Below are 23,442 nucleotides of genomic sequence, written 5' to 3'. Positions count from 1 at the left end.
CTTTCTTCTTTCAGTGCATGTGGTAGCGCACACACCTTGCACCACCTTCACCACCTCCTCTGCTGCTGCTTCTAAACTAACTGGGTAGGAGAATTTTTCTCCCAGGAATGTTCCTGCCCAGCCAGGTTAGAAGAAGCAGCAGAGAAGAGAAAGTGATGATGGTGGGATGCAGTGGTAGTGCCATACCCTCCCTTCTCCATCACACCTCCAGCCTGGATGCTTGCACCAAATGCTATCTGCTCCACAGTAGCTGGCACACCCTCTTTCTCTCCTTGGGAGTGAAGCAGTGGCAGCTATCTTGGGAGAGCAGTGGCAGGTATCTTCTTCCTGCTCCTCCAGCTCTACTGCTACACAATTTGGCAGAGATACTGGAGGCAGGCCTCCAAACTCACCCAACCACTGTCCCTTCCTCACCTTATTCCTTCTCCTTGTTCTGCTGTTCTGTTTTGAAATACAGCAGTAGAGCAGGGTTGAAACAAGGAAGCCAGGAGAAGCATCACCCTATTCCAAAAAAGGGGGGGAATTCTTTTTTAGAAGTAACATGGTTGTTTCTTCTGGCTTCCTTGTTCTGGTCCCACTCTGCTTTTCTATTCAAAACACAGAGTGAAGAGGGAAGAGATACATGGGAGCAAATGTAGGTAAGACAGGTGGCTACAGAGAGGGCTGATATATGCAGTGCTACCTGTGTCTGCCTGCCATTCAAAGCAGCTATTCTGTCTCACCTTATGAATGGCCAGCCCTCTCTAAACCACACAATCTATACATCACAAAAATAAAAAAATAAAAAAACCAAAAAACCAGAAGGTATAGATTATATGATTTGGATCTACACACACTGGGCTGTACTTGCAAAGGTATCTATGTAAATGTGACGTCTAATAAGGTCAGCCTGCTGGAGGAGGATGGCTCAGTTGTTGTACGATGGACAGAATTACTTGGATTGAAAGACTTTTGCCTGAGACAGTAAATACACCTGACAATATACAGTAGCTTCGTATTATTTTATGTACGCATGTACTGAAAAGTGGCACTGAAATGCCATTAAGACACGCCATGCTTCCTAGAGAAGAGAGAGGAAACAATCTGGAGAAGATGAATGTTTTCTTCATCCAACTACCATCCTAGAGAGAAAAAAGGAGGAAAAAACCACCTCTCTCTCTGAGAAGAGACAGGAAGAGGATGCAGCACAGTTCCTTCTGATATGCCACCAAATTACAGACTTCAACAAGCAATGTGTACACAGTAGCAAATTCTGAGACAAAACTGCTTTGCGCTTTGACCCAGGGAAATGTTTCTGGGAAATGCTGCCATCAGCAAAATTGTTTACTTGCAAGAGTTTCCTCTGGGGAGGGAAGGAAAGGCTTCTGCACAACATTCTTTTACATACAGGGTGGGCTTGTGACCCCGAAGGATATTTCTGCACATACATGCATGCAGGGTCTTGTTACAAAGTGAATGGGCATTTCCAAGCCTTCAAGGCCTTTTGTATAGCCCAAAGGATCCCAAAGAATTCAACCCCAACTTGCTTTTCTGTGAAGGAGAAGAAATTCTAATCCACTTGATTGTACAAATACGTCCAAACACTACAATAGTAAAAGCATCACATGTATTTTGTAGGGCCCTCCCCCAAATTGTTCTTTCTTGGTTTAAGCCCTTGGGGCTTGTTTGTATGCATAGAGGTTGCTAGTTCTCTATGCACAAAAACAGTGGGCTGGATTGTGCCATTTATATTTATTTGACTGTATGTTATGCTTAGTTGTTAGATATTGCTCTGCTTTTTTTAAAGGTGAGTTATTTTAAGCCTCTCTCTGTGGTTGAAGAACAGAGTTTGAAGATGTGAATGAGTTGTATAACATTACAAAGATGACAGGCAATAAAACATCACCAGAGCTGTGTTTTACAATACATTATTTTGAATAACTATAGGAGATGAATTGTGTTTTTAGAAGAACCAGCTTTTGGTTCTTTAGTTATCCTAGCTGAGCTAGAAAGAGATAATTCAACTCTCCTAAATGATGACAACTTGAAAACCAAGGTATGTATAGACATGAAGATATACAGACAATATCCCATAACTTTAAGGGCCTATCAGAAACCTGAATATCTCAACATTTAATATTGCAAAGCAAGTTTTCAATACTCATGACTTCTGAGAATGAGAATGACAATAATGGTGCTGTACCCCAAATAAAAGAGACCAATCCTTGTGCAATAATGTGCAATCCTATTCATATTCACTCAGAAATCCCAATTAGTTCAATGGAATCTATTTCCAGGAAAGCATGTATAGGATTGCAGCCCAAAACAATCAATAAGAATAGTTCAACAGTTGTTACATGCTCAAATATCAGAATTTCTAGTTTTAGTTCACAATTTTGGTTTGAAAATATAAGAACTCTGGGATAAACCAAAACATACGTATGTATCCACATGCGTGCGCACACGGAATTTTAATATATACACTACGCTAATAAGAACATCTGACATATTCATGACAGATTCATATTCATAACATATTCTTATCATTCATGTCATTTTTGAAGAGACAGTATGACTAATTTGCTTACTGAAGTCAAAACTTCATCCCAGTGTTTTAAAGATCTTCGACGTCTCCAAGTGCTTCTGTGCTTGTGTCAGTACTGGCTTTAGCCTTTAAAGCCATAAACTTTTTAAAAATTACTTTATATGATGATTTATTTTCATTTATAAGCCACCGGGAACTTCCTTTTTAGAGTTGGAAAGGAAGAATAATAAATTCCTTAAGTAATAAATGGCCTGGGCTGAGATTTTTAAATGAGCATCTTCTGCCACATCAACCTGACTCTTAGATTTTCTCCAGAGAGTATTCCTAGGAGACGTCACTTTCTAAAGTCAGGTGAAATCAGGTGGCTTCTGAAATCAGGTGGCTTTTTTGTGGTGATGATTATGATGTTTTCTTTTTAAACATGCTCACCTGGTGCCAACTTTGTTACCCTTTAGACATAAAGAAAAATCTTTTAGTGGCACATGATATCTTTTAATGCTAGTTAATAGTTTTCTATTCTATCTTGTTAGTTATTAATTAATTTCTATCCCGTCTTTCTGCATACAGTACATTCAAGGTGGCTTATAACAACTGTAATAAAAGCAGAATAATATACAGTATGTAAAACATTATTAAAATGCAAATGCAAATAGCAGCTAATATTCAAGAAGCAAACTAGATTTTATTGTGTTTTATTACTATAAGCTGCCTTGAGGCCATTTTATGGTGAACATTTATAAATAAATACATTTATTTATAAACATCCATTGCTTGCCTTACCTGTACCCAGGTTTTTAGCAGTACTCTGTGATTTCTGCATTTCATTTGATTTAAAAGTGAGATCTTCCTGCATTATCTTCAATTCTTGATTTGTTACAGAAGATATCTGCTTCATACGATTTATATTCTGAATAAAAGGAAGAAGAACAATGGAACATAACATTTTCTGAAAATGTTGTCATGAATGATGGCTGGACAATGAGAGAAGCTGAAGTTTTTCCATATTATTTAATTCAGCTACTGCAAATTCCCTTAGGCAAAATATTTTAACTATGATTTGTTTTTGTTTTTTGTTTTTATCAAGAGGAACATTGCTGCATTAATTCACCTAATTTAACAACACAGGGACAAAACGGAACAAAGCATGAGAAGTCTGTGCAATACAAGGGAATTCAACTTGTCACATATTTATTATGTGACAATATTAGGATATTTATCAACCAATCCTAATAGAAACTCATTCCCAAAGAGCTAATATGACAGTTAGATCCTGGTACTCTACACAAAACCTGCCAGGACTATTTAATTATGCCAGCTATTTAGCTGGCACACACTCAGGAAGCCCACGAAGGGTGCCCAGCTCAGGAGTGGGGGGGGAGGGGGTATGGTGTGTGCTGCCTCTGATCCCACCCCCTCCTGGGCCTGATCTCCCCCTGTGCCACCCTCCCCTGCTCAGAAACACCTGTAACCCAGCTCCACACTAACCTTTTGCCACTCTCTCCCATCTCCCGTGCTGCCTGATGCACACTTACCTCTGCCAGCTGGTGCAGGGACTGGATCCGAAACCAGCAGGCCGGCACACATTCTTGTGCTGGTGCTGCCAGATTTTGAGTCAGCACACTTGGAGCTGGCACAGGGAGGCGTGCGCCAGCTTCAGTCAACCTCTGTATTGGGCTATACTTACTTTGGTAAACCTTTATTGGTATATTAGAAGTCCACAGACAATAATAAATATAACATAGCAAATAGATACACTTTACCGGGTATTGGGCTATATGCTTTTACTGTAGCACGCCTGTTCTTTGGTTAAATAGCCTTGTGGTGAAACAAAATAGGATTTCTGAAGTTGAATGCATGAAAGAGCTGACATGTTATACAGGTAATAAACCTACAAAAATCCTCTAAGAATAATCAAGTTCAGTCCACTGTAACTTATGGGAAATAAGCATTTAAAGACTAAAATATATCTTAAATTGACTGGCTTTCTACAAAAAAGACAAAAATGAAGACATTTAATGCATTAGGCAAATTCAGAACACAGAGAAAATGCTATAAAAAAATAATTCAAGGCCTAGGATGTACTTAGGGCGCAATCCAGCCCTTGACATTTGTGCCTCCTCAGGAAGAAGCTGGGCCGGAACTCAGAGAAGTGCCGGCCTGCGGAGGCCAACGCAAGCTTCCATGCCAGCTTCCTCCACACGGGTTGCATTGGCCCAGTTAGGCCGATGCAAGGAGTACAGGTAGGTGGGGGGGAGGTGGGGAGTAGGTGGGAGGGACGTGTTCCTGGGCAGGGGGAAGGTAGTCCCAGGGGCAGGCGGGCGGGGAGCGGGAGGCAGGGCTGGGATCCGGCAGTTATGCTGGATCCCAACCCCTGTTCCCGGCGAGAATGGAGCGGCTTCAAGCTGCTCTGCTCTCATTGGACATGTGCCACCTCAAGATGTGGCACAAGTCCGAGAAGACCCATAGGGGCCAGCGGCCCTTAATCAGAGGTAAGGGGAAATGTTGCCCCTTGCCTCTGGCTGAGCTGCTTATGGCCCCTATCCTGCGCTGGATACAGTGCACGCCTCTTTGCTTGCCTGTTCCAGTGCAGGATAGGATTGCGCCCTTAGTTTATCATTCTCAGCTAGAAAGGACATAAATGACTACCATTATCTCCTGTGTCATATGTGATGAATTAGCTATTAAAGATTTTTAACACTTCCTTGTCCATAAAATGATTACATAATAATAAACATTTGTAGATATGGAGAAACAAGGATAGCACTGTTTGTGGTAGAGGGCAGAATTAGGATGAGAAAACAACAGAAGATCAGTGTAATAATATGTTCCTTTTTTAAGTTTTCCAATCCTGAGTTAAGGTAGAACGGGCTAATTAGCTACACGGAAAAGAAGGGTTGATGTGGGGAAGCACAGCCTTCCAAGGCTGGCTCCTTGTTAACTGTGGTTAACAGGAAACCTGCACTATGTCTCCACTGACCCAAGGTCAATAAATTGGGAAAGCTATAGGTCAATGAATTGGGAGAGCTAATATGGCACAGTCCTTGAAAGTGGCAAGAGTTCTGTCACTTCTTTTGCTCACTCTTTTTAGCTAAACTACTAGAAGCTTCAGATTTCCTTTCTAAAAGGAAGTAAACAGATAAAAGAGAAACTAAATATATTGCCAACATATTTATTATTTGGAAGATACTAGTACTTGCTGCTGCTCTCTCTTCAACTTTATTTTAAATCACATAACAAGTCCCTATTTTATGAAAAAGAGATAAGCTGCCTTGTCCTAGCCATATTTACTCAGTAGTAAATCACAGTGAATTCAATAGAGCTTACTTCCAACTAAGTAGTTTAGGATTGAAGCCAGAGTCACTTACTCGGCTTGAGTGCTCTAAAAGTGCTACAATATTGGTCTCTAACTGCACTTTCCGTTGCAGTTCCTGGCTTTTCGTGTCTTCAAAAGATTCAAGAAAGTCTAAAGATTGAAAAACAAGATAAAGAGGTTGCTGTTTATAAAAGGAATGCCAGATAAGTCCTGATATGTCACTTACAGCTCTAAATATTCTGAATTTAAAAGCAAACATTAAAAAAAAGATATAAATATGAACCAACAGTGCAAGGCTCCAATCCTATCCACACTTCTCTGGGAATGAGTCCCTCTGCTCTTAATTGTTTTTACTTCTTAGCAGACATACAAAGGTTTCCACATTAAAGGAATTTAAATAAAACAGCACATAACATTACCAGAACAATTCAATCATAAGAATATCTAGAATATGAGCCAGGTTTCATAGGGTCTATGAGGTAATCAGGTAATGCATGTGGGAAAGCCAATGCACACATGAAGATTCATATGTGAAGCCACCCTATTCTATAAAAGTTTTGCATAAGCGACAAAGTATCTCAAAAAAATCTTGCAGAACTTTAGGTTGTACCCTTAACACAGAGGTTTTCAGACTGGGGCATTGCGACGCCCCAGCCTGAAGGCCCTGGCCTCTGTCCCCTTAAGGGGCGGGGGCAGGGAGGAGACAGCGCCGCGATCTCCAGGATCGTGCCGTTCAGGGAGGCTGCAGGGGCTGGGATGCAGTCACCAGTCCCTGCAGCATTGTCTTGCAGGGCTCCCCAGCTGGTTTGAAGTGAAAGTGGAGGTACTGCGATCTACTTACTATCCATGCTTTCTTCTCTTTTCTTCAACTCCTTGTATTTCAGATTTTTCTCACCTACAAAAATGAGAATTTTAAAATAGCAAATCAAAATCATTTAAAGGACCTTGTGATGTCTATTATTTTATTTCAATGCCACAGCTTCAAGTTAAGCAAAATTCTGCCTCACAACTTCTGAGTTTATTTAACTAACAATAGTTAATAGAATACCCTGTGTGTGTATGTCTGTGTGTATCTGCATACATACAAGAGAAAGAGAGGCAATCGGTTTACATTCCACATTACTATCCTTGGAAGAAACATTTTTTTCACTCCCGAATCAGCCTTTTCAGCCACACTAGATGCTGCGCCAGAACCACCATCCAGAGCGCGATACCATAGTCTTCCGAGACTGAAGGTTGCCAACAATAAATCCTTGGAAGAAACATTTTTGATCCAGAAAAAGGTGGCACCAACTGTTTCAAACTCAGTAAGGTCTCAAACTCTGATGGGCTAATGGTAGAATTTGATAAAGACTTATAAAGTGATGAACTGGCATCAATTATGAAAACTATATTATTGATATGAAAAAATACCTCATACTTAGACAGAGGCAATGATAGTTTGACCCAAAAGTTTGGAAAATACCCTAATAAGGTCTATTTGTTGCTCAGTGTAGACTGCAAAATTCAAACAAAAATTAATTAAATTTTTGAAAAATTAATTAAATGACGACAATACTTCTAGAAAGGCAATGGACACAATGCCTTGGAAACATCACCTGTGCAAGTCCTGCTGAAGATCTGTATCCTTTGTTCACTGGATCTTACACTGCTAACAATATCTTCTGAGTGGGCATCTTTTGAATGAAGTTATTAATTTATTTAAAAATTTACATCTTGCCTTTCCCATGCCGGAGCAAATGCCCAAGACAGCTTACAAAATTCCAACAATAAAATTTACATTTATATTTTCAAATTTTAACATACGTATACTTTTTTTGCAATGAAATAGATGCTTACTGGTTGGGAGTAATGGAATGTTTTATATATGTTTTTATGTATTTTAATACAGTTTAATGTGGTTTTTGATAGTTGGAACACCGATACTAAGGAACATGGCAGATTTAATCCTTTAAAAAGTTAACAAAATAGATAATGGTGGTAATCTCTGAGCATTGTAGCTAAATATAGATACATCAGAATCCCACCCTCTCTTTCCCCTATTATATCAACATCCCCTCTGCTTTCCTTTATATCTACCAGATATAAAATATAAACATGTACATTGGGCCCAAGAGACAATGATTTTCCTTGAGTTGCCTTGCAGCTGTGATCCTGTTCCTGGCTGACTCTCCCTTTCAAGATATAGAAAAACTTTGCAGCATTAGTTTTGAAAAATTCAACCTACTTTTAAGGTGACCATGGATACATTTCTAAGTACTAGTATAAAATACCAATTGAGTTGCAGACCTGTCCCCTGTGTTGCCCCTGGGCCCAGGACCACAACATGCCACCCCGTCCTGCAACACACGACTCCCCAGGGTACTTACCCAGCCTAGGGAGCCTCACACAATGTCCTAGGCACTCCAAAAGCCTTCTGGTGCCTCAGGAGTTCCGTTGTCAGGAGAGTGGGTGTCAATGGGCAATTTTCACAATGGAGAGAGGTGAAAAGCGGTGTGCCCCAAGGATCTGTCCTGGGACCGGTGCTTTTCAACCTCTTTATAAATGACTTGGAGACAGGGTTGAGCAGTGAAGTGGCTAAGTTTGCAGATGACACCAAACTTTTCCGAGTGGTGAAGACCAGAAGTGATTGTGAGGAGCTCCAGAAGGATCTCTCCAGACTGGCAGAATGCGCAGCAAAATGGCAGATGCGCTTCAATGTCAGTAAGTGTAAAGTCATGCACATTGGGGCAAAAAATCAAAACTTTAGATATAGGCTGATGGGTTCTGAGCTGTCTGTGACAGATCAGGAGAGAGATCTTGGGGTGGTGGTGGACAGGTCGATGAAAGTATCGACCCAATGTGCGGCAGCAGTGAAGAAGGCCAATTCTATGCTTGGGATCATTAGGAAGGGTATTGAGAACAAAACGGCTAGTATTATAATGCCGTTGTACAAATCTATGGTAAGGCCACACCTGGAGTATTGTGTCCAGTTCTGGTCGCCGCATCTCAAAAAAGACATAGTGGAAATGGAAAAGGTGCAAAAGAGAGCGACTAAGATGATTACGGGGCTGGGGCACCTTCCTTATGAGGAAAGGCTACGGCGTTTGGGCCTCTTCAGCCTAGAAAAGAGATGCTTGAGGGGGGACATGATTGAGACATACAAAATTATGCAGGGGATGGACAGAGTGGATAGGGAGATGCTCTTTACACTCTCACATAATACCAGAACCAGGGGACATCCACTAAAATTGAGTGTTGGGCGGGTTAGGACAGACAAAAGAAAATATTTCTTTACTCAGCGCGTGGTCGGTCTGTGGAACTCCTTGCCACAGGATGTGGTGCTGGCGTCTAGCCTAGACGCCTTTAAAAGGGGATTGGATGAGTTTCTGGAGGAAAAATCCATTATGGGGTACAAGCCATGATGTGTATGCGCAACCTCCTGATTTTAGGAATGGGTTAAGTCAGAATGCCAGATGTAGGGGAGAGCACCAGGATGAGGTCTCTTGTTATCTGGTGTGCTCCCTGGGGCATTTGGTGGGCCGCTGTGAGATACAGGAAGCTGGACTAGATGGGCCTATGGCCTGATCCAGTGGGGCTGTTCTTATGTTCTTATGGGCATTCTGACATAACCCATTTCTAAAATCAGGAGGTTGCACATACACATCATGGTATGTACCCCATAATGAATTTTTCCTCCAGAAACATGTCCAGTCCCCTTTTAAAGGCATCTAGGCTAGACGCCAGCACCACATCCTGTGGCAAGGAGTTCCACAGACCGACCACGCGCTGAGTAAAGAAATATTTTCTTTTGTCTGTCCTAACCCGCCCAACACTCAATTTTAGTGGATGTCCCCTGGTTCTGGTATTATGTGAGAATGTAAAGAGCATCTCCCTATCCACTCTGTCCATCCCCTGCATAATTTTGTATGTCTCAATCATGTTCCCCCTCAGGCGTCTCTTTTCTAGGCTGAAGAGGCCCAAACGCTGTAGCCTTTCCTCATAAGGAAGGTGCCCCAGCCCCGTAATCATCTTAGTTGCTCTCTTTTGCACCTTTTCCATTTCCACTATGTCTTTTTTGAGATGCGGCAACCAGAACTGGACACAATACTCCAGGTGTGGCCTTACCATAGATTTGTACAACGGCATTATAATACTAGCCGTTTTGTTCTCAATACCCTTCCTAATGATCCCAAGCATAGAATTGGCCTTCTTCACTGCTGCCGCACATTGGGTCGATACTTTCATCGACCTGTCCACCACCACCCCAAGATCTCTCTCCTGATCTGTCACAGACAGCTCAGAACCCATCAGCCTATATCTAAAGTTTTGATTTTTTGCCCCAATGTGCATGACTTTACACTTACTGACATTGAAGCGCATCTGCCATTTTGCTGCGCATTCTGCCAGTCTGGAGAGATCCTTCTGGAGCTCCTCACAATCACTTCTGGTCTTCACCACTCGGAAAAGTTTGGTGTCGTCTGCAAACTTAGCCACTTCACTGCTCAACCCTGTCTCCAGGTCATTTATGAAGAGGTTGAAAAGCACCGGTCCCAGGACAGATCCTTGGGGCACACCGCTTTTTACCTCTCTCCATTGTGAAAATTGCCCATTGACACCCACTCTCTGCTTCCTGGCCTCCAACCAGTTCTCAATCCACGAGAGGACCTGTCCTCTAATTCCCTGACTGTGGAGTTTTTTCAGTAGCCTTTGGTGAGGGACCGTGTCAAACGCCTTCTGAAAGTCCAGATATATAATGTCCACGGGTTCTCCCGCATCCACATGCCTGTTGACCTTTTCAAAGAATTCTATAAGGTTCGTGAGGCAAGACCTACCCTTACAGAAGCCATGCTGACTCTCCCTCAGCAAGGCCTGTTCGTCTATGTGTTTTGAGATCCTATCTTTGATGAGGCATTCCACCATCTTACCCGGTATGGATGTTAGGCTGACCGGCCTATAGTTTCCCGGGTCCCCCCTCTTTCCCTTTTTAAAAATAGGCGTGACATTTGCTATCCTCCAATCTTCTGGCACCATGGCCATTTTGAGGGACAAGTTGCATACCTTAGTCAAGAGATCTGCAACTTCATTCTTCAATTCCTTAATAACCCTTGGGTGTATGCCATCAGGGCCCGGTGACTTATTGATCTTTAATTTATCAATGAGGTCTGAAACATCTTCTCTTTTAACCTCTATCTGACTTAACTCCTCGGTTAGGAGGGGCCGTTCGGGTAGCGGTATCTGCCCGAGGTCTTCTGCCGTGAAGACAGATGCAAAGAACTCATTTAATTTCTCTGCCATCTCTAAGTCTCCTTTTATCTCCCCTTTCCCTCCCTCACCATCCAGAGGGCCAACCGATTCTCTGGCGGGTTTCCTGCTTCTAACATATTTGAAGAAGCTTTTATTATTCCCCTTAATGTTGCTGGCCACGCGTTCCTCATAGTCTCGCTTGGCCTCCCCTATCACCTTCTTACATTTCTTTTGCCACAGTTTATGTTCCTTTTTATTCTCTTCATTAGGGCAAGACTTCCATTTACGGAAGGAAGCTTCCTTGCCCTTCACAGCCTCTCTAACTTGGCTGGTTAGCCATGCGGGCACTCTCCTGGATTTAGTGGAACCCTTCTTTCTTTGCGGTATACACCTCTGCTGGGCCTCTATTACTGTTGTTTTAAGCAGCCTCCATGCATTCTGGAGAGACTGAACTCTTTTTACCCTCCCTTTCAACCTCCTTCTAACCAGCCTCCTCATTTGAGGGAAGTCCGCCCGTCGGAAGTCAAGGGTTTTTGTTAGAGATTTGCCTGGTATTCTTCCCCCAACGTGCACGTCAAAACGGATCGCAGCATGATCACTGTTCCCCAATGGCTCAGTAACGTTTACATCTCTAACCAGGTCCTGCGTACCGCACAAAATTAAATCCAGAGTCACCTGTCCTCTGGTGGGCTCCGTGAGTAGCTGATCTAAGCCACAGTCATTCAGCACGTCAAGAAATCCGGTTTCCTTATCGTGACCAGAACACAAATTGACCCAGTCAATATGAGGATAATTGAAGTCCCCCATGATTACAACCCTGTCCTTCCTTGTCACCTCCCTGATCTGTTTCCTCATTTCAAGGTCCCCATCAGATTTCTGGTCTGGAGGACGATAGCACGCCCCCAGTATTACATCGCTGCACAAGCCTGGTAATTTAACCCACAGAGATTCTACGGTGGAGTCGGACCCACCTTCAATCTCTACTTTGCTGGATTCTATCCCTTCCTTAACATAAAGGGCCACCCCACCTCCAACACGCCCCTGCCTGTCCCTCCTGTAGAGTTTATAGCCCGGGATTGCGGTATCCCACTGATTCTCCGCATTCCACCAGGTTTCCGTTATGCCCACTATGTCAATATTTTCCCTTGTCACCAGACATTCCAGTTCTCCCACCTTTGCTCGTAGACTTCGGGCATTCACATAAAAGCATTTATACACGGAATGCCCCAGGATGGGCTGCTTATTCGCTCCTTTGTCCCCGCATCCTCTCATTGTGCCAAACCGTCTATCACATCCCATCTCCCTAACTTTCCCAATTTCTTCTCCTACCCTGCCTTTGTCTTGTTGTTCTATAACCTCCCCATCCTCATCCCATAGGGATGAGGAGTCCTGAACCGGATGCCCCTCGGCTCCTGTCGGCCTTCCCCCAGGGATCAGTTTAAAAGCTGCTCTGCCACCTTTTTAATGTTATGCGCCAGCAGTCTGGTTCCATTCTGGTTCAAATGGAGCCCGTCCCTCTTGTACAGGCCCTGCTTGTCCCAAAACGTTCCCCAGTGCCTAACGAATCTAAACCCCTCCTCCCTACACCACCGTCTCATCCACGCATTGAGACCCCTGATCTCCGCCTGCCTAGCTGGCCCTGCGCGTGGAACAGGTAGCACTTCAGAGAACGCTACCTTTGAGGTCCTGGCTTTCAGCTTCCTGCCTAAAAGCCTAAATTTGGCCTCCAGGACCTCCCAGCTACACTTGCCCACATCGTTGGTGCCGACATGCACCACGGCCGCTACCTCTCCCCCAGCACTGTCTACCAGCCTGTCTAGACGAGAAGTGATGTCCGCAACCTTCGCACCAGGCAGGCAAGTCACCATGCGGTCCTCACATCCGTCGCAAACCCCCCTCTCTATGTTTCTAATAATCGAATCCCCCACTACAAGAAGCCCCCGACCCCCCTCCCGCCGAGGAGTATCCCGAGTGCGCTCGGATACGGGCCCATCCCCTGGAGAAGGGATCCCCCCTAGGGGATTGTTTCCCTCCTCTCCAGGATGACGTCCTCCAGTCCCGAGACTTCCCACCCGGGCAGCCGAGGAGCTGCATGCCTGAGGTTGGGACAAAGCCTGATCGTCCCTGCCCGATGCAAGGGAGGGCACCAGGATGAGGTCTCTTGTTATCTGGTGTGCTCCCTGGGGCATTTGGTGGGCCACTGTGAGATACAGGAAGCTGGACTAGATGGGCCTATGGCCTGATCCAGTGGGGCTGTTCTTATGTTCTTATGTTAAGCAGTACTTCCAGTTTCCCAACAAAAACCAGAAGTACTGTTTAAGGGTGCTCTGGAGGCCTCAGAAGACTTGCAGAGCACCTGCAGATACAGTGCAGGACTTTGCCTGCCTGAGGAATGGCTCCAGAGAGCTGGCAGAGGTGGCAGAGGCAGCACCTGGGGCTTTTGTCCTCCCTGGCATGCCCCCCCCAGGACTGCCACTGAGAATCTTTGAAACAACTTTCATTGCAAATTGTTCAAAACTATATATAGTGACAGAATCTTACAACAGGACTTTAACACCATGTGTTTTGGCAGAATGGTAATATAATTGCCTATAAGGAGGGATTGGTGGGCCAAAATACATGCCAGTGAGATTTTGCAGGTATTTATTTTAAAAATTAGAATGGCATTTCCCAAACTGTGGGTCACGACCCCATGAGCAGTGGGCCTGTTGCGATGCTTCCTGCAGCACCACAATGTCTACTTGGGAGGCCACGAAGCCTTCTTCCAGGTTGCACTGGGCCCATGGTCCCCACTGTATTGGCGTCCATGGGTCTCTAAATGCCCCATGGAAGCAAATGGAAGCAATTTCTAGTTTGCAAATGCAACTTCCGGTTTGTTTTCAGTCCCTTCCACCGGACATTCTGAGGCCCACAGAGGCTGAAAGTGGGTTGAAGACTTCGCAATGAGATGGATCGCAGTGCTGAACTGCTGAATTAGTGCTAGCAGATCATGTCCTGTAGACTGGAGATTTGCTGTCTGAAAACCACTGCTCTAAAGTCCTGTTGGGAATATACAGCTAGCTTCATAGTTCTGGGGGGCTCCCGTATCTGTGGATTCAGTTATCTGCGGATCAGTCCCCCTTCCACACCCCCTCTGGAGGCAAAGGGAGCTTTGCTCCCCTCTGAAGGGTCCTCTGAGCCCAGCAGAGGCCATGGATGTCACTTCTGGTTTTATGAAAAAATCAGAAGTGACTTCTTCGTTGAGAGGTTCAGTCTGAGCCATCTGGCAGGTGGGGGGGCGTTCAGCGATATATGTGGTTTCAGTTAACTGCGGGGGTGGGTGGGTTCTGGAACAGAACCCTCACGGATACTGGAGCGTGCATGTTCTTGGGCTGCCACTATATTCTTAGCACTATCCCTGTTCTCTACAAAGAAAACACATACTACTTGAGTAACCTAATCCAATGAACGTTTACTCAGAAGTAAATTCCACTGTGTTCAGTGGGGCTTATCCTCAAGTAAGTGTGTTTAGGATTGCACCCTAAAGACATCTGTAATGGTATTATATAGGATGTAGACAAAATAAGGCTATTAAATTATTCATATGTGTTAGGACCTGCTAGTTCCCAGAGCAGAAACAGATGAAATCTCCACAACTGATCTCAGCATGGGACCTGCCCAGCATAAACTAGGATCAGGAAGACAGGGCACTCTGAGGAACCTCCTGAGACAATACCTCGGGACAATGCCACCTCCCTCCCACAAGGAAACCTGTAGAATCACAGAACTCAATATGTCACAGCTACACTTACCACCTCCCTCAGCTCGGGGGGAGGGGGAAACATACTACACCATGGTCACTGTTGGACATTAGGAACAGAGAAGGTAGCAAGCCCAAACCAAAGCTTAGACCCAATGGCTCAATGTTCACCTGGCAGTATATTTTCAAAACCCTTCTAGGACAAGAAAATGAATGTAAATTCATTTCCGTTCTGTGTCCCCAAGTACACCAGGAAGGCTGGGCAACCAGACTGCTGACTTTATCTGATATATGCAACTGTACAGCTTTACATGTTTCCCAGACAGGTGCTCAGCACCTGACTGAGCACTTAATGCTCAGTCTTGCATGAATCTTGCTGCCACTGATGGCCAGCAAACCCTACCTTGCCCAGAAGACTGAAAATGGGACAATACATGAATTCATGGAAATGTCCATAGTTACCGATATGCATATTGCTCCCTCTAGATTACTGGGTGGGAACTAAGATCTAGCAAAAAGAAGATCTAGCAAAAGCATTACACTTGTCTGAATTGAAAACAGCCAGACGCTAACTTTTTAAAAACTCAGCAAATGATTTTTGTAAAATTACTTCTGAAAATATCTATAGTTCCATATAGGACAATGCCATAAGTGTTAGTCCTGACTGATCTGTTTCAGAAGTAAAGTAAAACAAGTACCTACCTTTTAATTTTAATACCATCAAGCAAAATTAATTAGCACTCTGGTCATAAATGTAAGCTTTAAAACATAAAAAACTACTAATGTGAAAGCTACTATGCTCTTATTGCTAAACTAGAACAAAGCAATCAATTTCTTACCATCTGTAGCCATCCAAATAATACAAGAAAATGTTGAAAAAGCAAGATAAAAAGAAAATGCATAAAAACAGAATGACTGAATTTTCATTGTTCAAAAAGAGGAGACAAACAGCACAAACCTATACATACTTACCTGTGAATAAGTCCCATTGAACTCAGTGGGGCTTAATTCTAAGTAGACATGCATAGGATTGTGCTGTAAAACAGAGCACTGACTACAACACCAAGTCTGTCCGGGTGAATACCCTACTCACAAAACAAAGGCAACATAATTTAAGTTCCTTACTGAAATAATTATTGGTAGGTACTAGAAATAAGCCTAGACCATATCTTCCTTAGATAGTCTAAGATAGTTCTTAGATAGTCTAACTAAACTTTTTATGACTGGACGGCATCATCAGTTTCCAAACATTATTTGTGCATGAGGTTAAATGTAATTCCAGCATTTGATGATACACAAGTGTACACATTCACACTTTGCAAATAACCTTGAATACAAATATGCATACATAACCCTATCCAGAAGCAAAAAGCTTATCTAAGGAAGGAAAGAAGACTCCAGGGTAGTCTTGGAGACTTTCTGAAAGACACTAAACCATATAAGTACATCTGAGTTGCTAAAAACCTGGATCCCAAGAACAATATGCATTTTGCAAAATAAAAACTGAATATGCATATTTGTTTGATTTTGTTATTAATAATGGTTATGATACATTATTTGGATGACAGAATCTGCATGAGGAAACTTTGTTGCTCAGCTGACCCCACCTTGTGCTGGCACAAGGGCATTCCCATTCTCTGTAAGGAATGTCCCCTTACTTTTGCCAGGGAATCTAGTTTCTGTTATTCAGGACTTAGTGAAGAATCTGCCTGTTTGGGTATAGAGTATACACTACCCTGTTCAGTGTCTAAAACAAACTATCATTTATCTGCACTCACTGGTAGATCACACTTTGAGATCAGAAAAAACAAAAATTCTTCCTGTCACTAGCATATTTCCTCAGTACACTCCTGGACAGGGCAAACTCTGGTACATACATCCTTAATTTTTACTCTTAACCCAGATATCCTAAACAAACAGAAAAAACAGATTACTATATGCATGAAAAGCTAAAGAAGTTTTTGAAAAATCAGATTTTTAATTCCAATCTTCACCTTGATGTTCTTCTAGATCCATGTCAAGCTGCCGAATTCCTTCATTAAGGTGATTGATCTTTTCTCTTATATCTGTCAGTCTACAAAAATGCAAAAAACTGATGAGGAAAACTAAAAGTGCACAGCTTTTAAGAGGCCTTCTTGAAGGAACTATCAAAGTAATCAAAGTAGAGAAATTAATTAATGCAACAGTAACTTTGGGCATCCTAACATATATTGGCTTCTTGGCATTCTAAACACAATTAACTTTGTGTGGTTTTACCAATATATTTTAATTTTTGATTGAAAGTTGACCATCTCAGAGAAGTAAGCTTGGGTCTTTAAGTTGACACATGAGTCCCCCTACTGGTTGTTGAGCAGGTTTACAATAATGATTACTTTATAAAAGAAGAATGCATGACTGTTTAGGATCCAATCTTAAAAGGCCCTTGCGCTGTGGGGAATAGGTATTCCAGGAAGGCCAGGTGGAGAAATTGACCTAGGAGGGGAGTTGGGACCAGCAGAGGCCTCCTCCGCTAGACCCTATCTTCTGTGTCAGGCTGAAAAGCCCAACACAGAGGTTCTCAAGCAGACATGGATGTAGCCAGCATGGACACAAGAAGCCCCATTACAGAGCCTCAGGCTTTCCTTGGGGAAAGGGGACGAAAAGCGGTCGCTTCCCAGCACCCGCAGAATATAGCAGTCACCACTTTGGTGTCACTGTTCCTCCAGGCGCTGGGAAGGATAGGATTGGGCTGCCTATAACACTGTGCATCAAATGATGAAGAAAGAAACCAATGTCTACTAAATCAGATAGGAGAGTAGAACTAATAATTCAAGTAATCACAGTAACCCAGATACTATACACAAATGCAATACATCATTATTCAAGTGAAGGGAATTATCTTCTTTATTATCCCCAATACAGCAAACATATATAAGCTTCCAAATTCCTCTATATACGTTAACTTCTATTATGCCATCCTCCCTTGGTCACCTCCCTCCCACGTTTCCCTGGAATGATATGAATGAGGTGCACTGTAGCAGCAGGGCAGGTCTGGGAAAGCCTTTGGCCTTACATTGTCTCTAATCCAATCTTAGCATTTTAGGAACTAGTCTATTCCATCAGCTGTCCCAATTTACATTTTACTACCATGTAAGCTACACAAAAAAGAGTTTGATAGGCATTCCAAACCTCCAGCTCTGTTTCTTTATGCAAATAAAAAGACAGCTGAATTATACAAGTATATTATATGATTTAATTAGTTTTACAGAGCTGCATTCAGATATAGACCAGCATGCAGAATCAAGGCCCAAGAGAACAGTATGGAAAAGTACTCACTGTCTCTCCATACTTGCTATTTCTTGATTGTCTTCTTTCACCTTAAAAAAAAAAAGATAAAGCTGTTAAAAATGGCTAAAGCATGCTCTCTGTAAAACACAATGAAATACACATCACATGCAGCACAATCTTAAGTTGCACTTGGGCCGGCCCAAGTCCCTTGCACTGGCCCAGGAGTGTCGCAAACATGCCATAAAGTACGTTTGCGCCTCCTCACAAGCAAGCTGTGCCAGTGCACCTCTGTGCACGGCGGCTGAATCCAGCGTCTGTGGTGGCTTGCTCATCTCAGGACTGGGTGGGGAGGTACCTTTACGTCAGCTCAGGACTCTGGGAGGCCAGTGCAAGGAGTTGCACTAGCCTTATTGTGCTGGATCCAGGTCAAGCGGGATCTGAGGAGGGCATGCAGAGGGCTGGGAGAAGGCGTTTTGGGGCAGGGAAAGGGTGAACGGTGGCTGTTCAAGGGAGCAGGCGTGCAGAGAACAGGAGGTGGGGCCAGGATCTGGCAATTATGCCAGATCCTGACCCCATTCCCGAGCAGTGCAGAGCAGCCTCTTGCTGCTCTGGTCTACTTGGATTTGTGCCACGTCTTGACCTGCCTTAGGACTGTGCTCTTAGTTATTTGATTTCTCTGTAAAACCGCTTTGTGAACTTTTCATTGAAAAGCGGTACGTAAATACTGTTGTTAATAATAATAATAATAATAATAATAATAATAATAATAATAATAATAATAATAATCAGCAGCAGCAGCAGCAGCAGCAGCAGCAATGGGGCTACTCGATTCTACAATAACTCGAGGGTCAGTGTAAAATTTAGAGCCTCCATGTTGGGCGGATGACCTGACATGGAGGTACGACATGGAGTGAAGTGCCACCGGTACCACCCTACTCCCTTCTTCTGGCACACCTCCCTCCTGCCCCGGAACACCTCCTACCTGCCTCCCCTCACCTACCTCCCCGCTGCCCAGCAGTCCACATGACTGCGAAGCCATGGAGCCTTATGGCACATTTGCAACAGTGAGCATCGGTGGTGAGCCGTCATGCACTCTTTAGGATTGAGCCCAAAATCATTGGAATAAGAAGCCGAAAGAGAAATATACACTACCAGGCTTTCTCACTTAAAATTTATATCCTCGTGGAGTAATGTGTTTGGTACTCATTAACAAATATCAGGCTGTTTGTTCAGCTCTGGCTAGAACACAGATCTTTGTTTTTGCTTTTTAACCATCCTTTTAAAAGCTGTATGGAAAATAAGCACTTTTAAATAAAAATATGATAGGTTGTTTTCCTACCTGTTTCAATAATCTCTCCCTCTCCTCCTGAGGAGATCCCATACTTTTGTCCTCTGCAATCATTTGGTCCCGATGTTCCTCAAGACGATGCAGCTTTTCATACAGCTGCAGTGCCTCCTGCTTAATCTGGGAGTGTGCTATTTCCTGAAAAGGGACAGAGCCATTGGTAGAAATTTTTACATTCACAAAATAGGACAATTTTTTAAGTAATGTGAGTAGCTGGTTTAAGACAATTTGTATTATAATTACTATCAGTATTTGTGTGTTAAAACTACCAACTGCTCATTGACAAAATTAACTTCTGGGCTAGTCAGAAAAATGAAGTAAGAACATTAACAACTACGTGAAGGCTAATTCATGTAAAATTCTATTTAAAATTCTATTTATTCAATAATTTTCTTTTGGAGTGTTGAAATGGAAAAAAAAAACTTCTTAAAATTTCTCATGGTATATAAATTTACCAAGTTTTTTTTTATTCCAGAGAGCTTGAAAGGCCAATTGTTTAGACTGATCCTGTCTTTTTTATTATTTGTGGAAGTAATTTTATCTTCTACTCAGAGGACATAGACATTTGGAAGAGGTGCTCATAAGCTGTAAAACTCATGAACATATATAAAAATGTATGAAACTATTGGAGTTGAAATAGCATTCGCCTTATTACAGGAGCATATTTTGAAGAGGAAAGCAAACAGTGTTTCAAATATTCAGATATTAAAATATCTTTTGCATAAGAAATAGAAGCAAGTAATTCTCTTTTTCAATATTTTTAAACTAAGATTTAAAAGTTAAAAAATATAGTCACTAGGTTCCTGGTCCATAAACCAGAGCTGTGGTCTACATTGGGGCTAGTGAACATTTTTCTCTGAGCCATCAAATGCCTACTTCTTCCTCTCCCACTTCCTATTTTGGTGCTTCTCCACCTCTCTCCTAAATAGCTTCTGTCTTTATCTCCTTGAAGAAATATGGTCATAAGGGATAACAGTGGTACAAAAACGACCTCAGATCACACCTACTAGACAAGAAAATTGATTTAACAAGACTCTAAGCTAATTGAGATTTGATATCTGCCCCTGCCTGCCAACTACAATGGTTATTTTGCATGGAATTTGGGCCAAAAATACTTAAGCTTTATTATTAGGCATCAAAATGTCCAGCCCCTTTTCACACATTATTAACACAGAACAGAACAAATATACATACAGTTTCTAAAGCTTGTTCTTTCATATTCACAGAATCCAGCTCTTGCTGTAAAGCGCATAATTCCTAGCAGAAGAAATAAAGTTGACATGAATAGCTAACGAACATAGAAGCTATGTGTGTGGAAAGTGGAACAAGGAAAAGAACTTGTTCAAAAATAAGCTACACGGGGTAATAGTCTTCCTTTGGAATCTTCTGCCTTTGAAGAGGAAACCAAGCACAGATGCCTAGGAAACTGCCTTACACTGCACTGGGCCATTGATTCATCTACCTCAGGATTGCGGACTGAGCAACAGCAGTTCTCCAGGGTTCCAGGCAAGGGTCTTTCTCAGTCCTACCTAGACACCTAAAAATTGAGGCTGTGACTGTCTGCATGAAAAGCATGTGCTCTATCATCAAACAAAACTACAATCCCTCCCTTCAGGTTCTTAATTCAATAACTTTATGGCTCTGTTCTTACTTCAAATACTGAGAAGCAAGAACTTCTAGTCTAGTGACCAGAACATTGGATCTGAATGTAAAAATTAGGGCTCAACTTGTCATTTGGCTATGGAAGAGCACTGGGTGACCTTTGGAACTCTCAGTTGAACTTACTTTACAGGGTTTCTGAAAGGATAAAATGCTGCCCCAAGATTTTTGAAGGAATCTGAATTTAAAAGTATAAATATAATAAATACATAAAATGTATGGTCCATTCCCAGCTCTATTACTGACTTGCTATGGAAGCTTAAGGAAGTTAAGTCATTACATTGCAAACACAAACACATATATGATTCAGTTCCAACAGTTCATGAGAAGCATTTGTAAACTTCCTTATTAGCCAAATAAAGATGAAAATCATCTTTTTAAAGGCTTGAATCCTTAGAGCCTGTTGTGTGAATAAAAGGCACTTTGTTATCACAAAAGGGGATACTAATTTTCTCAGGTCATTTTAGGGTCCATGATGTTCTCTTTCTCATTTTAATGTTGCTATATTAGATGTAAGTTACCTGAAAAGTTCCTCTTAATTTAATCAATGAAATTTAATGAAGGAATGCATCAAACTATAATCCAGAGCTAAAAATAAGAAAGGTCACCTGCAAGAGTTTTTCATTTGTCACTTTTGTTTCCATATATTTAGTTTGATCCTCTTCAGACATATTTTTGATGATGTCTTCAGCTGCCTGCTTTTCCTGATGGATTTCATCTTCTACAGCTTGAATTTGCTTTTCTTTGCTGTATCACAAGTACAAATCTTTTGTAAATCTAATTCATTAAAGATTATTATGTTTATTCAAAATTCTGGTTCGTTCAGGCATATAGACCGTTTACTTTCATACCAAAATACAGTTAAAACAAGTGAAAGCAAAACAGAGCAGAAATAACATAAAATAAAAAACTAAGACCATAGATTGCAAAATATAGGCGCACTAAAAACTGTTAAAATAGAAAGTTACAATAAAAATAAACTCAAATAATATTCAATGCTGAATTGGATACTGAACCTTTATCCCAAACCAGAACCAAACCCATACAAGTGGAGTCACTGCTGAACCCAAACACAAACTGAACCAAATGTTTAATACCTGGTCTCTATAGTTTGAATCTATGAAGAAAGGGAATGAAGACCAAAACAGTTACAGTGCCTGATGGTGACCCTTTCTCTCTTGCTTTCTGTTTCACTCTTCTTATTGGTCAGACTGGGATTTACTGGAAAATGGGTAATCTTCCTGCTGCCAGAAAAGCAGCTAGGAATGTTAGTTGAAAGCTCCAAAATCAGGGAGACCCCTCTTTAGAAACCAAAGAGTAATGCTGTTCTGAGATGCAAACCGACTTTTTCTCAGATGGACTTGGATCAGAAGGTAAAATAGTAAAAATACATTGCATTAATTTTAATACAGTGTACCGTATTTAAAGTGTACCGTATTGAACAAATAATAAGGGATCAAAAAAGCAAGTCACATATCAAAAAGCAATACACCTGTCAAAGGGGGGTTTGTTGGCAAGGAGGTTAAAATGCAAGCAAAATAACCCCCCATATTTCCTGATGTAATTAATGGAATACTGTCCCTATTTTAGTTAATCACACTGTCCCAGACAGTAAGCAGTTATGCCTGTTTACCCACAGTAAGGCCTTTTGCCAAGCAGCTGCAGCTTTCAATGTCAGATTTGGGCAACATACACAAGCATCCTTGTGCATGACCTTAACCTAAGGTGATTTATGCCCTTGGCCCATCTGACTGGGTAGTTTAGACCCTCCCCCGGAACCTCCCATTTGCCCCCTGATTTGATCAAGTGGGATTCAGTGCCCAGACACCTGCTGTAAGCCAGTCCTAGCAGGGAGGCTAACTACAATATTGAATTCAAAGATTCTCAGAGAAGAATACTAGAGCAATGACTACAATGACTAAGAGGATTTCTCAGTAGACTTTTTATTATGCTGTGACATCATAGAAGTTCCAGTTTGGGAAATGGTGCAGATGGATGGGTTAGAAGGGTCCAAAAACAGAAAAATAGGGAAAAGCTGAGATTTTCATCATATAATTTAACCACATATGGTCAATGTAACATTAACTGTTAAGGCTACATTTTAAAAGGGTACTTACAGCATGTTAACAAATTGTCTTTTTTTTAACCAAACAGTTATAGCATGCACTTTATACACACACATTTCTGCTTTATTGCAAAATCTGATAGTAGGTTAACTTGTTCTCCTCTCCTCTTTTCATGTTCATGACTACAAAGATTATTCTGAGACTTACTCATTGGCTGAAAGAGCCTATAAAGTCTTAGATGAACATAACAAATTACTCAGTCTAGTCAATCTTTTGCTAAAAGCAGTCTGCATTTTTTTTTAT

At 42.1% G+C, this 23,442-nt stretch overlaps 1 protein-coding gene across 4 annotated transcripts in view; it reads right to left on the bottom strand.

Annotated features, from left to right (window-relative positions):
• Window positions 1–23,442, bottom strand: part of IFT74 (intraflagellar transport 74) — a 56,267-nt gene that overhangs the window by 8,263 nt on the left and 24,562 nt on the right. For all 4 annotated transcript variants that reach the window (XM_066618561.1, XM_066618563.1, XM_066618565.1 and 1 more), the window contains 8 exons: window positions 21,682–21,820; window positions 20,609–20,671; window positions 19,409–19,552; window positions 18,118–18,158; window positions 16,797–16,876; window positions 6,679–6,732; window positions 5,890–5,987; window positions 3,305–3,431 (listed from right to left, as the gene is read on the bottom strand). In XM_066618561.1, the coding sequence (XP_066474658.1) occupies window positions 3,305–3,431; window positions 5,890–5,987; window positions 6,679–6,732; window positions 16,797–16,876; window positions 18,118–18,158; window positions 19,409–19,552; window positions 20,609–20,671; window positions 21,682–21,820 (746 nt within the window). The remainder of the gene's footprint in view (window positions 1–3,304; window positions 3,432–5,889; window positions 5,988–6,678; window positions 6,733–16,796; window positions 16,877–18,117; window positions 18,159–19,408; window positions 19,553–20,608; window positions 20,672–21,681; window positions 21,821–23,442) is intronic.

The sequence above is a fragment of the Tiliqua scincoides genome, chromosome 2 (assembly GCF_035046505.1).
Source record: "Tiliqua scincoides isolate rTilSci1 chromosome 2, rTilSci1.hap2, whole genome shotgun sequence".
NCBI classification, from domain to species: Eukaryota; Metazoa; Chordata; class Lepidosauria; order Squamata; family Scincidae; genus Tiliqua; species Tiliqua scincoides.
The sequence above is the reverse complement of the archived record's forward strand: the minus strand, read 5'-3'. Positions and strand labels throughout refer to the sequence as shown.